General features: G+C 39.5%; 1 protein-coding gene across 4 annotated transcripts in view; it reads right to left on the bottom strand.

Moving 5' to 3' along the window:
* Nucleotides 1-2,690: 2,690 nt before the first annotated feature.
* Nucleotides 2,691-15,505, bottom strand: part of SERHL2 (serine hydrolase like 2) — an 801,854-nt gene continuing 789,039 nt past the window's right edge. For 3 of the 4 annotated variants that reach the window (XM_089684279.1, XM_089684277.1, XM_089684278.1), the window contains one exon: nt 2,691-4,216. In XM_089684279.1, the coding sequence (XP_089540405.1) occupies nt 4,097-4,216 (120 nt within the window). In that variant the 3' untranslated portion in view covers nt 2,691-4,096. Of the gene's footprint in view, nt 4,217-10,198; nt 10,269-15,505 lie in introns of all 4 variants that reach the window. The other variant, XM_089684280.1, reaches the window with a different exon arrangement.

The following is a 15,505-nucleotide window of genomic DNA, read 5'->3' as shown; positions in this document are numbered from 1 at the left end:
TGGTCTGAAGAAGGAGCCTATTGAGCATGCTCCGAAATGCATTACCGCCCCTTTCACCTGCTACATCTGACTCTGCTCTCCAAGCTTCATTTTTGATGCACAGGCACACCCTGGACTCTACTTCCTGATCCTATAGGCATAGCTTGCTGCTGGACGGCTGGATGTCCCACCTGGATCCAAATACCACACGATGAGTCTTTTTAACCGTTTATCTTGTAAGTGCAAATTTTCCATTGTCTACTAATAAATTGTTAATACTGCACTTAGAGGCGCCTTCCTCTCTTTTTCTTGTTACTGCATTAGAGCCTTGCTTCCACTCTAAGAAGAGTTGCCTCAGTGTTACTGCTTCCATCCATCCCTGATATCCATCTGGCACCTTTATCTTACAGCTGCAGAGGTTGGGCTCCAGCAAGCGTGCTCTATATAATATACATTTTCTGGTTCAAAGCCAAGATAAGATGCCAGATGGAGATTGGAGCAGACAAAGCCAATAGGATAGCCGGGGTCATACACAGGAGAGCGAGTGAGAATATCTATTAGCCAAGCCGAGGTCGGATCAGGAGAGCAGGTGAGAATTTCTATTAGCCAAGCCGAGGTCAGATCAGGAGAGCAGGTGAGAATATCTATTAGCCAACCCAGGGTCAGATCAGGAGTCAGGCAGAGAGGACAGGTCCAAGAACAAGCCGAATCAGTAACAGGAGATCACAGTAGCAAGGGAACACGGACAAAGACACTGGGGAGCCAGAGATCAACCAGCAATTTGAGGGAGTGATGGGCTTCCTTATAAAGGCCGTCTGGCGCCAAACTGAGCTAATGCGTGCATAACTATACGCCAGTGCGCATGCATGTTCCGACTCTCGTCCGTGCGCCAATGCGCATAGATTTTCGCCAGCGTCCATTTCTCTGGCCATGCAAGGTACTGGCAGGAATGCCAGGTCTCCGCGTACCTCTGCTGTAGACAAAGCCCTGACGCTGAGGGGCGATCAAGGGGTTAAATGTGACCTAAATGTGTTGTAACTGAAATTGTGTAGTGTTTTACTCACACGTCTTCTTTCTTGTCTCTCTGGGACGGAATGTGCCCAGAGAAAGAAGATTGCCTCATTTCTTTTACCTGTGTAAGTGTAAACACAAGTACAGGAAAATCTGTGATAGGCCAGGGATCGATCATCTGATTTAGGCTGAATGTCAGTGGCCTAAATTGGATGACTGATCCCTTGGGGACCAAATCACGGCACCTGTGGGTCGGCAGGCACACGCGCGCGCGCGTGCCCCCCTTGGCTCGCGATTACCACAGGACCACAAATCACATATATATATACACACGTGATTTTGCTGCTATAGGGTGGACGGGAAGCGGTTAAATTAGTAAAAATGAAATCGTCAGCATGCTCAGGTATACCATTTAGATGTAAAAACCAATTTCAATGTCTTTCAGTTTGCTATCCTGCACAATGACTTTTTGACTAGGGAGATATTTTAAATGTGCTATGATGTTGTCAGGAAAGGACTCTCCGCTGGTGGTGCTGGGGCTCACCTGCTCTATGGGCTGCAGTACCAGTTCTTACCAGCGAGTGCTTTTCAGCAGCTAGGATCTCACCTCCTGCAATCAAGCCATCACCTGAGGCTGATTGCAGGAGGTGTATTTAAGCAGTAACCAGGACTGCAATCAGTGCCTTGGTGTTTGTTTCCCATGAGCCCTTGTTGTTCTGTACCTGTATCCTGTCAGTTACCTGCTTGATTCTCACCATGATTGAACTCTGCCTGCACCGACCCAGCTCTCCTTTTTGACTATCCGTTTGCCTACCCCTCTGTACCAGATCTGCCCTATTGTTCCTGACCCGGCCTGCCTGACCACTTCACCTCTCCAGCCCTGACTACGCCTGTGTTTCTGAACATATAGATATTAGTTGAAGGTTTCGTTTTTGTTGGCACTGTGCGTTTTTGTATACTTGTGTAGCTCTTAATAAATTATATTATTACATCACTCCTGAAGCCTGCTATTCCCTGTGTCAGTCCACACATCTCTGTTCATATCCGGATCCATGACAGATGTCCTCTATGCCCCCAATCTTCAGTCCAGTCCAGTTTTGGGAATTGCTAATATTTTGCAGGTCATGCAAAGCAAGATTATACTCTGTTAGGACCGCTTTAAAACCAGACTTCCCAACCCCAGGATGTGTTATATCTATGTAATTATGTCTGAAGTAAGGATTTACTGCAACCATAAAGGCATTGCCCTCTGTGCTTGCCATTTCTGGGGTTTGCTGCAGGAAAGATAATTGATTTAGTGTCAGGTGAATCGGAATCCAGTAAAAAAAAAAAATGTTCAGCTTGCTCGGTCCATTTTGTGGGTGTATGAGTGTATTATTTTGGTTTACCTACAGTGTCTTTCTTTTTGTCTTTCCTCAGTTTAGTGGAGACGGAGCTCACACCAATTTGGGCAGTCCACTACTGCCAAGTCATCCTTGTTCCTTTTCATTCGTTTGGAAGCTGGGTTAGAATAGTTGGTGTTGTTGAGGCTAAACTGCGGAAAGAGTATTTTGTACTTAGCAGCAGCGGCTCAGAATCCAGTGGCAAGAGGTCCTGCAAGCCATCCTCCCATCCCCCGCATTCATTAATGATGTGAACTGCCATAAAATGTTTTTTGTATTCATGGCAAGCTAGAAATTTAACAATAAAAGTGAAACTGATGTGTTCCATGGATTTTAATGTGCAAATTAATTTATATGGTACTTATGATACTTTTAAACACAAACAAATTTGCAATGTGTTTTTGGTACATCAGTTGCTTTTTTTAAATTATGCCCAGATACATCAAAGGGAATATACCAATACTGGAGATGACAGAACCTGAAGCAGTTCTGCATGGCAATCAGTCAGCTACAAGCTTTCATTTTCATAGCTAAGCAAGCTGAAGTAACAAGCAGCTGCTCCACATTTTGCCTCCTCCAGTAAATTCACCCTGCTGTGTGGTCAGCATTTAATGGACTTGTGAAGGCATTTAAAGCTGCTTGTAATGTATTCAACAAATTAATTATAGAAAGATTATAACTGCAGGTTAAAAGTTAAAGTGGACCTTTCAACAACTGTACAAAGCTTGCATGAATCAACCCCTGACAGATGTCAAAATTCTGCAACAGTATTATTTTTTTAAAAAGCAGTTCTTGAGTTCCAGTCTACTCACTTTTTCAAAGCTAAGATGATGTCATCATCTGCTATAGGAAGGAGGTAGCATTTCCTTATCCTTAATTAACCTCTTTCCCAATAAACAGACTTCAGTGGTGTAATTTTTATCAGGTCAAGGGTGAGAAGCTGATCTATGTCAGACATTTTTTAACACAGGATTGAAATAATTGTGTCATATCTTAGCATTCATCTTAGTCTAAGAGTGTGGACCCTGCATTAAATCAGAACAACGTCTCTATTCTTCTGTAGAGGAAAACAGATGAAGGCATTTTTGGGTACTGATATTAGGTCCACATTCTTTTATGTCAAATTTCAAACATGAATAAACTCCAACATACAATCCATAAAACATCCTGGAAAAAAGCAGTCTTTTAAGCCCAATTAAACCTTCCAATTTTATCACTGTGATGAGATCAGGTTGAAAACACTGTAATAAATGTGGGTGTCTTTATATTTTTACTTTGCTGGTTGCTGACAGCATTGAAAACATTTTAGCATCAAATGCTTGGTAGCTGGACCTCTACTCAACACAGAGCATAGTAGTCTGGGACTCCAATGGTCTGACACCCCTTATCCCTTCTACACACTGTTCTAACAAACTGCACTTGCACTCATTTAGCAGTGCTGTTGACTGGCGCACTGTGCAAGGGGGACCTGTCCAAACCACTAAAGACTTGGACCCCTGTACTCTGTTAAGCAGAAGTCCACTCTCCAGCATGCTGCTAGCAGAGGGTATTTTAACTATTTGCTGCAGAAAATAAAAAGGAAACAAAAAAGGGAAGATGCTCACATTTATAGTACTATTGTGCAGAATGGCTGCATCCTAGTAATAAAATTACAAGGTTTAATTGGGCATTTAATGCTTTCAAAGAGTACATAAGTGTGTACATGTCCTAATGGTAGATTATGATTAAAGCTGTGAATGAATATATAGTTGTTCATGTAATTCATCTGTGATGATCTTCGCAACCTTTTCTGGCTCATTTAAATGCACAAAATGATTTCCATCCACAACAGTGGACTTAAAACGCTGTGGAAAAAAAAATGGTAGAAGTGATTATTAGTTTACTAAAATAATGCAGGTATATCCACCATATACAATAAATTACATATGTGCATCTATCAAAAGTCACAATACTAAGAATCTGCAAGATTGGCAGTATTAGAATTTTTCCAGAGGCTGTGGCTCAAATAGTCAATGCAGACTTAAACATATGATTCACACAACCTCTTGAAAACTTAAAACATGACAGGAAGTGAGGAAGAATCTCTCTAATGGCTAGTTCACACTAGATACAGTTCAGTGCGCTTTTTTTCTGCATCAAACATGCATGCACAGTGTTTTCCATGTATTCCAATGGTCCTAGTTCACACCAGCACAGTCAGTTTCTGGTGCAGAAAAAAAAAGTAGAACATGCTGCATTTTTTCTGCACAGAACCATACTGGAACATAGCAAACTTCATCAAAACTGCACCGGAACTGCATTTGGTGTGAACTGTAAGTAAAAAAGTGCATTTTTGTAGTGTGAACTGGCCCTAAAAGAGCCCAAAGTAGCAGTAAAAACCTGAGAGGTGCTCTAATTTTTCCTCACATTATCCAAAACTAGAAAGAAAGTTTTGGATTTGATACAAATTTTCAGTGAACTACTAAATGTAAAACTAAATCAACTCCAAATGGCTGACAAAGGTTTAGGTGTATAAATATTTCAATTGTTAGAAATTTTTCTTTACTCATTTGTTCATTTCCTTTTCCTCATTTATATTTATACAACCAAACTGTGATACTACCTAGCAACTACATGTGTAAATTGCAACCACTTATTTAAGTACATAATATAAAGTAAATCGGTATTTGTCACAAGCATGTATTAAAGAGGTTGTACTAGAAAGTATAAGCAACAATATAGATGAAGAGATTAATAGTTGTATTTATTGTCCATGAAGGGAGACTGGAATTCTGAAATGGTTGGATTATATCCTGCCACTTACAGTAGATTTGGACACTGGAAACCAGAAAAAAACATTTTAGGTCAGCTCCCATATAACCCTTCCTCTACCCAGCATGTCTCAGTTTAATGCTAGTGTCCTAGGAGGTTGCATGCCTTTTTCCTCAGCTCTGAATATTCTAACCATAGTTTTTACCAGCCCTTAATGTTTAAAGACCTCAATCAAGATCCTTGTTACACTGCTGATACACACTAACACAGAGGAAAGGACTACTGTAGCAATGCTTTCTGGATTGATTACATGCATGTCTTTTCTGATGCTGAGACAGCCAAATAATATGTACAGTACTGTGCAAAAGTTTTAGACAGGTGTGAAGACTGCAAAGTAAGAATATTTAAAAAAATATATATATTGTTTATTTTTATCAATTTACAAAACCCAAACTAAGTGAACAGAAGAAAAATCAAAATCAAATCAGTATTTGGTGTAACTACCCTTTGTTTTCAAACCAGCATCAATTTGTATACTGGCACACTTTGTACACTTGCACAAAGTCAGGGATTTTGTAGGATTCAGGTTTTTGATTAACCAACTATACCAAGCAGGTGCTAATAATAATTATTGTGTTTCAATGTACATATGAAATTGATTAAGTGAAACAGAAAAAAGCTGTGTAGGAGGCTTAAGACTGGGTGAAGAAAAGCTAAATTCTGCTACTGAGGTGAGGTTGTGGAAGACAGTTTCATGTCAAAGGTCATACACCATGGCAAAACTGAGCACAGCAAAAACACACAATTATACTGCATCAGCAAGGACTCTCCCAGGCAGTGACAGATTTATAAGGATGAAAAGGGGGCAATTGCCCTGGGGCCCCTGGTCCCAATCTTCCTTTAAAAAAAAATGTAATGATTATAAAATTAGTTTTATTATTAAAGAAAATTAGCAATTGTGTGTGGGTGTGAGGATACGGAACACAAGTGTGTGTGGGTGTCAGGATACAGTTAAGCCTGACTGTAGATGCAAATAAAGGGATGAGGGCTTCTGGCAGATGTTTTACAGTTCAACTTCTCATATTTTACTATTTGAGATGTTTGTTTTAACATGATGTGTTGCGTTTGAGATATATATATATATATATATATATATATATATATATATATATATTTACACACACACTATATTGCCAAAAATATTGGGACACCCCTCCAATCACCTCCATGGCCACAGGTGTATAATATCAAAGACCTAGGCATGCAGACTGCTTCTACAAACATTTGCTAAAGAATAGGTCACTCCCAGAAGCTCAGTGAATTCAAGCGTGGTACCCTGATGGGTTCCCACTTGTGCAATAAGTCCATCCATGAAATTTACTTGCTACTAAATATTCCACGGTCAACTTTTAGTGGTATTATAACAAAGTGGAAGCAACTGGGAACAACAGCCAGGAAGTGATAGGCCACGTAAAATGACAGAGTGGGGTCAGTGCACACTGAAGCACACAGTGCGCCGAAGTTGCCAACTGTTTGCAGAGTCAATAGCTAAAAACATCCAAACTTCATGTGGCCTTCAGATTAGCACAACAACCGTGTGTAGAGTGCATCAGGGAATGGGTTTCCATGGCTGAGACTGCGAGCAAGGCCTTCTAGTCCGACATCAGTGCTTGACCTCACAAATGCACTTCTGGAAGAATGGTCAAACATTCCCATAGGCACACTCCTAAACCTTGGGGACAGACTTCCCAGAAGAGTTGAAGCTGTTATAGCTGCAAAGGGTGGGACAAATCAATATTGAACCCTACAGACTAAGACTGGGATGCCATTAAAGTTCACAGTTACATAGTTAGTCTCGCTAAAAAAAAGACAAAAGTCCATCCAGTTCAACCATAAAAAAAAAAGTTATAATCCTACACCCACAGTTGATCCAGAGGAAGGAAAGAAAACCCAGCAAAGCATGATCCAATTTGCTCCTTTAGGAGAATAAATTATTTTCTAATCCCCCGAGAGGCAATTGGATATTCCCTGGATCAAATTTACCTATAAATGTTAGTAACCAGTTATATTCTGTGTATCCAAGAAAGAATCCAGGTCTTTTTGAATAAAATCCACTGAGCTGGCCAGAACCAACTCTTGAGGGAGTCTACATTTTCACAGCTCTTACTGTGAAGAAACTTTTCCATATTTGGAGATTAAATGTATTTTCCTCCAGAGATAAAGAGTGCCCCCTTGTCCTCTGTGATGACCTCAAGGTGAATAACTTTACACTGAGTTCACTATATGAACCACTGATGTATTTATACATGTTGATCATATCCCCCCTTAATCTGCTCTTCTCAAAAGAGAATAAATTCAGTTCCTCTAATCCTTCCCCATAGCTGAGCACCTCCATGCCTCCTATCAGTTTTGTTGCCCTTCTCTGTACTTTCTCCAGTTCCCCCATGTTCTTTTTGTGAATTGGTGCCCAAAATTGCATGCCATTATTAAGCTTATGATCTACTAGAACTCCCAGATCCTTCTCCACCATTGATTGCCCCAGTTGTACTCCCCCTAGTATGTATAATGCATGCATATTCTTAGCCCACAAATGCATAACCTTACATTTATCAACATTAAACCTCATTTGCCACATAGTTGCCCAATTAAACAGTGCATTGAAGTTGGAGATATCCTTTAAGGATATTATTCCATTGCACAGCTTGGTGTCATCTGCAAAGACTGAAATGGTATTTTTAATCCCAGACCCTATATCGTTTATAGATATTTTAAAAAGTAAGGATTCCAACACTGAACCTTGGGGTACACCACTAACAACCCTAGCCCATTCAGAGTATGAATCATTAACCACTACTCTCTGAATACGATCATTTAGCCAGTTTTCTATCCATGTACATATGGATTTTTCCAAGCCTGTGGACTTTACTGTACACATTAGCTATGTGTCAAATGCTTTTGCAAAATCCAAGTATACCACGGCCACATCCACCCCTCTGTCCAAGGTTTTGCTCACCTCCTCATAAAAAGAAAATCAGGTTTGTTTGACAACTTCTGTCTTTCATGAATCCATGCTGCCTGTTGCTTAAAATCTTTTTTTCCAGCAAGAACTTATCTGTGTGATCTTCTAATAAACTCTCCAGTATCTTCCCAACCATAGATGTTAAACTAAGAGGTCTATAGTTACTTGGTAAAGATTTTGACCCCTTTGTAAATATTGGCACCACATTGACCTGACGCCAATCCAGTGGTACTATGCCAGTCATTAAAGAGTCCCTAAAAATTAGAAACAATGGCTTTGAAATGACAGCTCAATTCTTTAAGGACCAGTGGATGTATGCCATCCAGTCCAGGTGCTTTATTCACCTTTAATCTATCTAAACATTTCTGGATCGTATCAATTGTAAGGCAATGTGGATCATCTGCAGATATGTATATGTTTTTACTGCAGTTCCTTTTCTTTCTTCTCAGGAAATGTGATTTGAAGTATGTCTGAGACGCAAACCTAGCCGGCTTGAAAAATTTTAACTTCCTCTTTCAAGGATAAGAAAAGCATCTTATGGTCGAACCAGTTTGAACCAGCAACCGTCTATTTTGGACTGATCATGTGCTATTAACCTGCACTTAACTCTGAGTTTGCTGTTAAGCATATGAAGAATTGATTGGATTAAAACCATATGACCACGCCTGACATTGTGTACGATCACGCGTAGACTTTATGTCTATATATGTAATAGTCTAAAGCTTAAGAGACAGATATATATTTTGTATTACATTCGTTCATCTCACATAAGGTGAACTTTTGTATGCTATATTATCTCCACTGCAGTGTAATAAATGCACCTCTCTTTATCAATTTGGACTCGGCATCTCATCTAGAAAGTCTTTCTTGGAGACACCCTAACCTGAAGTTACAATACCATGCCCATTTCATTGTTTTTAGTCTACCATCCGAATCTAATCTCTGGTTGGTTAAATTTTCCATCTGTCTATACCGCTATATATCTCAAGATTATAAAGGCTCTTTAGCTGCCATTATAGCTTGTTGCTACTCAAAGATCCATGGGAAAATGGCGGCAGCTTAGTTGCGCGTGCGCACTGGCTTTGGTCTCTTCCAAGATGGCGCTGACCTAATGCGCATGCACCATCGTCTATATTTACAGATGGCACGGCATGGCGTTATTGGCGATCTCCTCTGAAGACGTGCGGGTTCGCAAATGCGTAAGGAGGAGCCACTTACGCTGTGACGTCATGCCGCCGGAGCAACGTGGAGCTCCGACAGCCATCTTTATTGAAGGACAGTTATTCCTGGTTTCTCACTGTGTTATTACTGCGATTTTACTCTGATATTATCCTGTTTACCTAAATGCAATTTTCGATAAATGAAGATATAATCTACTACACTATGGGCATATTCCTGTGTCTGAACTCCAAAGTGGAGCATTCATTTTCAGATGCCCTGTGTATGATAATGATCCATCCCAGTACCCAGAGGGATCCTCCTGCCTATCCAGGAAGCAGCATCCACCTAGCCCTTAAGGGGAACTCTGGCTGTTTTGGGTCAGCATTTAAAGTCCCAGGATTTGATCGTCCTACCACCCTGCCCCTCAGAGGAAAGTCACCTTAACATCATATCTACCTTGATGACTTCAGGATATATTCTTTGTGGCGTATATTTATTGCGTGTCTGGTGAGTGCGCAATTCTCCTCATTACACTGCACAAGCACTGACGTACCAGAATTACAAGCACCTTTAAGAGCACTGAAAGTCACTTTATTTTATATGAACTTTTATTATAACAATTTTATCAATTTCTTATTAATTTTATGATCTTAATATTGTTTTAGCGCTGCACTACCATATTATTTAACTAATGTGTGGTTTATGCTGAAGTGTGAAGCTGCAGTTGAACACAGCACTCTAATCATGGCTTCTCTGCTTTTTCATAGGTAAATTGCTGCTCTCATCTGCTCTCATCACCACTCTAAACTGTAACTTCAGCAACACATAGACGTTCTGTAAATCTCAGAACAAATAGTGTATATATTTTGGTCTGTTTGTGTTGATTGATTCTCACCTCTTGTTGCACTTCTTTCATGACTCTGGCATGTGTCTGGTCTGTCTTTGAGAAACATCCTTATCAGTTCCTAATTTGGGCAGAGAAGAGTTGCTCATTTGACCATCTCCCTATACATTTAGACCAGCACATGGTGGAAGGTCACAGACGGGGTGCAAGTCTCTGCGTGAGTGTGGTTTATGCTGAAGTGTGAAGCTGCAGTTGAACACAGTAGTTTAACTAAAGCAGGATAACTCAAGCAGCAGGAAGATACAACAAAGAACTCTACTGCACGCTGGATGGACTGCAGGAAAACACCCTGGGAAACATCTCCTACAAGTCTGATTACCACTCCATCTACCTTTTAATATGCCACATTTACTCCTTTTCATATTACTATCCTGTGTTCCCAAAATCTCATCTCTTTACCCCTCTGCTCCACCCAAAGCTTATACATCTCGCCCTCCCTGCTACCATCTCCCTACTACTGCTCTCATCACCTCCTGCTGATACTTTACTCACCTGCTGACCCAAACACCAGGACTGGAAGGCATGTGCACTCGTATTCATCCCGCTCCAATCTTACTTTCCTCACCCTCCTTTTCCTAACCTCTGGGGATATCTCCCTGAACCCTGGTCCTCCACTATTTCACCCCCACACCAGGCACCCTCTTTCTTCCAGGAATAGCCACAATCCCCTCAATTTAATATCAGTCCCCGTGCTCCTAAAAACCACCCTCCCTTTTTCATGTGCACCCTGGAATGTCCACTCTGTCTGTAATAATATATAGGAAACTCCTGCGCTTCTAAGCCTAAACTCTACAGATCTATAACTGCTGCCAACATCCAATCATATACCTAATGATAAATGCAAATATAAAGAAAGAAATGATGTGGCGCTACTACAAGTACATGTGTGTTATATCATAAATGTGCAAAAAATCTCATATATACAATATCATATATAAAACTAAATAATCAAAAAAATAATAATTGACAAACTATCGATGTGATATAACCCCTAAGTGCTAATAACAAAGTGAATGTGATTGACACGCAATCAACAATATGTGAAGAAATATATAACATAAATAAACGTGCATAAAAAAGTGATCCAACAAATATCACTCTAAAGAAGTGTGTGCACTAAAATGCACTGAACTTGAGGTGAAATATATATCTTAATTAGATATACAAGTGATTGTGAACCATCCAATTAGTACAAAATAGGACTTCAATAAGTGCTGTGTGCTGAACAAACAGTGAAAAAAATAGTGAAAAATCGCATAAGTGTCAAACAAATGCATAAACGCATAAACACTCAAAAAAATCCCCTATACTGCTCAAACAATTCTAAATGAACCAAAATGATATACCAGCATGCATAAAGTGCAAATAATGACTCACATGCCCTGCAAATACATGTATATTATAATGATAAATCACACTTGTTTCAAACTCATGTAAACACACAAAAAATTTCCAAAATGGGTGTAGACCACCATATATTCATTTAAAATAGACTCCCATGGAATTGGGTGAAATATGTGCAAGGTGACAAGGGTGTATCCACTGGTGGTAAAAATGCGTGCTCACCTCCTTGCCTCGACCCACACTGGGTCACAACGCTTTAAGGATCACTATTTCTGGATCCTTCATGTATGAAACTCCTTCATAGCTGCGTCACTTTCTCCTTGGTGGTTTCCCTCTTTCAGGCAGGTATATATAGTGGCAGACCTCCTTCCCCATAATACCGTATAGTATGGCCAGTATACTCATAATAAAATATAAGCAGAAGCTCCAATAGTGTAATACCGTTTTAATATCACATGTATATATCAAACAGGACCTCCAAAATGAACACTCACATTATCCGCTTTCCTGTGTAAAGCATAGATAGGAAAACCTCTTGCAATGGGTGAAGTAACATGGGTGTACAAAGATGGCGTCCAAACCGTGACTTCCTCAGGGCTAACGCTATTGGGTTACGAACCTCCCATATAAAGAAAGCCAGATGAAAATCACCTGGGCTGGGCAGGACTTACTATTGCTAATTAAAGCTCCGGTGGCCATATTTGTGTGGATAATTCTACTGTTGAATATTAACTTTATTAAAAACTAAAAAACACTATAATTTATTAACCAAATGCGGTAGTATAAAAACAGAATGGATAGAAGACATATGTGTAAAAAATATATATATAGATAATTAACTAAAACTAAATATAAATAATATAAAATCTACTATCAGGCTACCTGCAGCCATGATACTGAAGCCCAATCTATATATAAATATAAAGTTCCTCCTGCACTTATAGAAGTGTCCTATAGAACAGCAGCCAACACTTATAACTGATACCTTAACAGTGTAAAACAATATAACCCACAATAGTGCAGCGCTCTATCCCTACCTCCCACAAAATATACACATAAATACCAACCTATATAAATATAAAAAATAATAAACGTGCATCAAGTGCTCTAATAAACAAGTGACCTACAGTCACCCTAGTGCCTTATAAACCAGTGAATATAATAAGTACCATGGACATTAGCTAAATAAGTGGCAATAACTCATAGAATATATCAACACAAGACCCCTATATCTGGGGATAAAAGTGACAAAGTGACAAAAAAGTGATCACACTGGTACACTTCAAATTCCACACAGATGTAATAGTCCATAAACAAGTGCTTGAAACGACATAAACCATGCAATATGATATGGTGATGGTATATTGTGAAAGTGTCAGCACACTTCAATCCTCAATGGCTAGATTGCCTCCTCACCTCCCTTAGGCGACCCAACAGGCCCACTTCACTTTCAGGGTCTCCACTGGATCCTACTCAAACCGTACCAGGTGATTACAGGACCTGTAGTTCCTCTCCCCCTTACTCAAGGTGTATATTTTATGATATGTAAAGTATTAAGTACTATCAAAAACTACTAAAAACATATTAAAAATGTGTGTTTTAAAAAATGCGCGTTCTAAAAAATATGTACTAAAAAATAATATATATATAACCTCTCTATTAAAAACCCTGCAGCAAAAAAAAAAAATATATATATATATATATCTCCATATTGCCAATAAATAAATAATAACGAGACGCATGCATTAAGATATACAGTTGCAAGAAAAAGTTTGTGAACCCCTTGGGATTAACGTGGAGTTTTGCATGAATTGGGCATAAAATGTGCTCTAAACGTCATCTAAGTCACAACAATAGAAGAACACAGTCTGCTGAACATAATACTACACAAACATTAGATGTTGCCATGGCTTAATTGCACATAACATGTAAACATTCACAGTGCAGGGAGGAAAAAGTATGTGAGGCCCTAGCTTAATGACTTCTCCCAGAGCTAATTGGAGCCAGGAGTGAGCCAACCTTGACTCCAATCAGTGTGATGATATTGGATGTGTTGCTGACAGCTGTCCTGCCCTTAAAAAACACACACCTGTTTTGGGTTTACTGGTTTCAAGAAGCACTGTCTGATGTGAACCATGCCTCACAGAAAAGAGCTCTCAGAAGACCTATGATCAAGAATTGTTGACTTGCATGAAGCTGGAAAGGGTTACAAAAGTATCTCCAAAAGCCTTGATGTTCATGTGTCCACGGTAAGACAGACTGTCTACAAATGGAGAAAGTTTAGCACTGTTGCTACTCTCCCTAGGCGTGGTCGTCCTGTAAAAATGACTGCAAGAGCACAGCGCAGAATGCTGCATGAGGTAAAGAAGAATCCCAGAATGTCAGCTAAAGACCTACAGAAATCTCTGGCACATGCTAACATTTTTGTTGACACATCTACAATAAGGAAAACATTAAACAAGAATGGAGTACATGGGAGGACACCACGGAGGAAGCCATTGCTGTCCAAAAAGAATATTGCAGCACGTTTGAAGTTTGCAAAAGAGCACCTGGATGTTCCACAGCACTACTGGCAAAATATACTGTGGACAGATGAAACCAAGATTGAGTTGTTTGGGAAGAACACACAACACTATGTGTGGAGAAAAAAAGGCACAGCACACCAACATCAAAACCTCATCCCCACTGTAAAACATGGCGGAGGGAACATCATGGTTTGGGGCTGCTTTGCTGCCTCAGGGCCTGGACGGATTGTTGTCATTGATGGGAAAATGAATTCCAGAGTTTATCAAGACATTTTGCAGGAAAATGTACGACCATCTGTCCGCCAACTGAAGCTCCGCAGAGGATGGGTGATGCAACAGGACAATGACCCAAAGCATACAAGTAATTCAACAAAACAATGGCTGCAACAGCACAGAATACATAAATAATTTGCGCTAGTAAATGTGTATAAATATATAAATATATATAAAGAAATCATCAAATCATAAGTCCAGAAAAAAATATATATATGCCAATACCACAAAAAAATATAAAAAAACTTTTAAGTGCAAAAAACTTTTGTGCAAAAAAAGTGTCTAAATATGAAAAATTTCACCAAAAAACCTTGATAATATAATGGCAGATCATCCATAAATATATCTTCAGAAACGGAAACTCTGCAACACACCGATCCTCATCGATCGAAATAACAGGATGAAAAACTTTGTAGTTAATCGAAAATCCACTTCTCCAATAGATAAAGGACCACCTTCAAACGTATCCATAGGGGGAAATGCCAAGCACTCGAGAGAAACAGAAAGACTTCATGGTGCAATATTATAAAAACCAATTCCTTTATTAGGTACTCATTGCACTTACTCAAGAGGTGTCCCAGCCGACACCAGCATCAACAGCATAACAGCAATCACATAAACGAGCCTGGCTACTCAGCACATGCGCAGTAGCTGGCAGCCAAAAACGTAATGACGTCACATCAATCAAGCTCCGCCCTACGCGTTTCATCATCGACGTCCTCACGGAGCGGATAGATGTGAGACGTCTCAACCTCCTTAAATATTCACTCACAGGAAACGAACAGCTGACATCAATGGGGAATCAAGCAAAGCAAGCCGCCCCACAGATGACAGGAGTCCACAAAGGATATACAATGTATCCAATATATTTGCCATCACAAGCAAAAAAACTTTAAAACAAGAGAACAAAAATACAATAAAAAGAAATTTAAATAAAACACTAATGATAAATAAATTAAATAAATAAATACATTAACGGGCCAGCACCCTCTAAGACTGTGTTTCAAAAAGGGAACTTAAAGGGCCAGTGACACTTTAAACACAAATAAAGGGGAACTCTAGTAATAATACAAAAATAATGCAAAAATTGTACAAAAAGCATACAATCTCCCATATATCATCTTTAAACAGTTGCCTATATAAAAATATACTTAAA

This window comes from Staurois parvus, unplaced genomic scaffold, assembly GCF_062004578.1.
Source record: "Staurois parvus isolate SC_StPar_1 unplaced genomic scaffold, SC_StPar_1.0 ptg000341l, whole genome shotgun sequence".
In the NCBI taxonomy this organism is placed as follows: Eukaryota; Metazoa; Chordata; class Amphibia; order Anura; family Ranidae; genus Staurois; species Staurois parvus.
The sequence above is the reverse complement of the archived record's forward strand: the minus strand, read 5'-3'. Positions and strand labels throughout refer to the sequence as shown.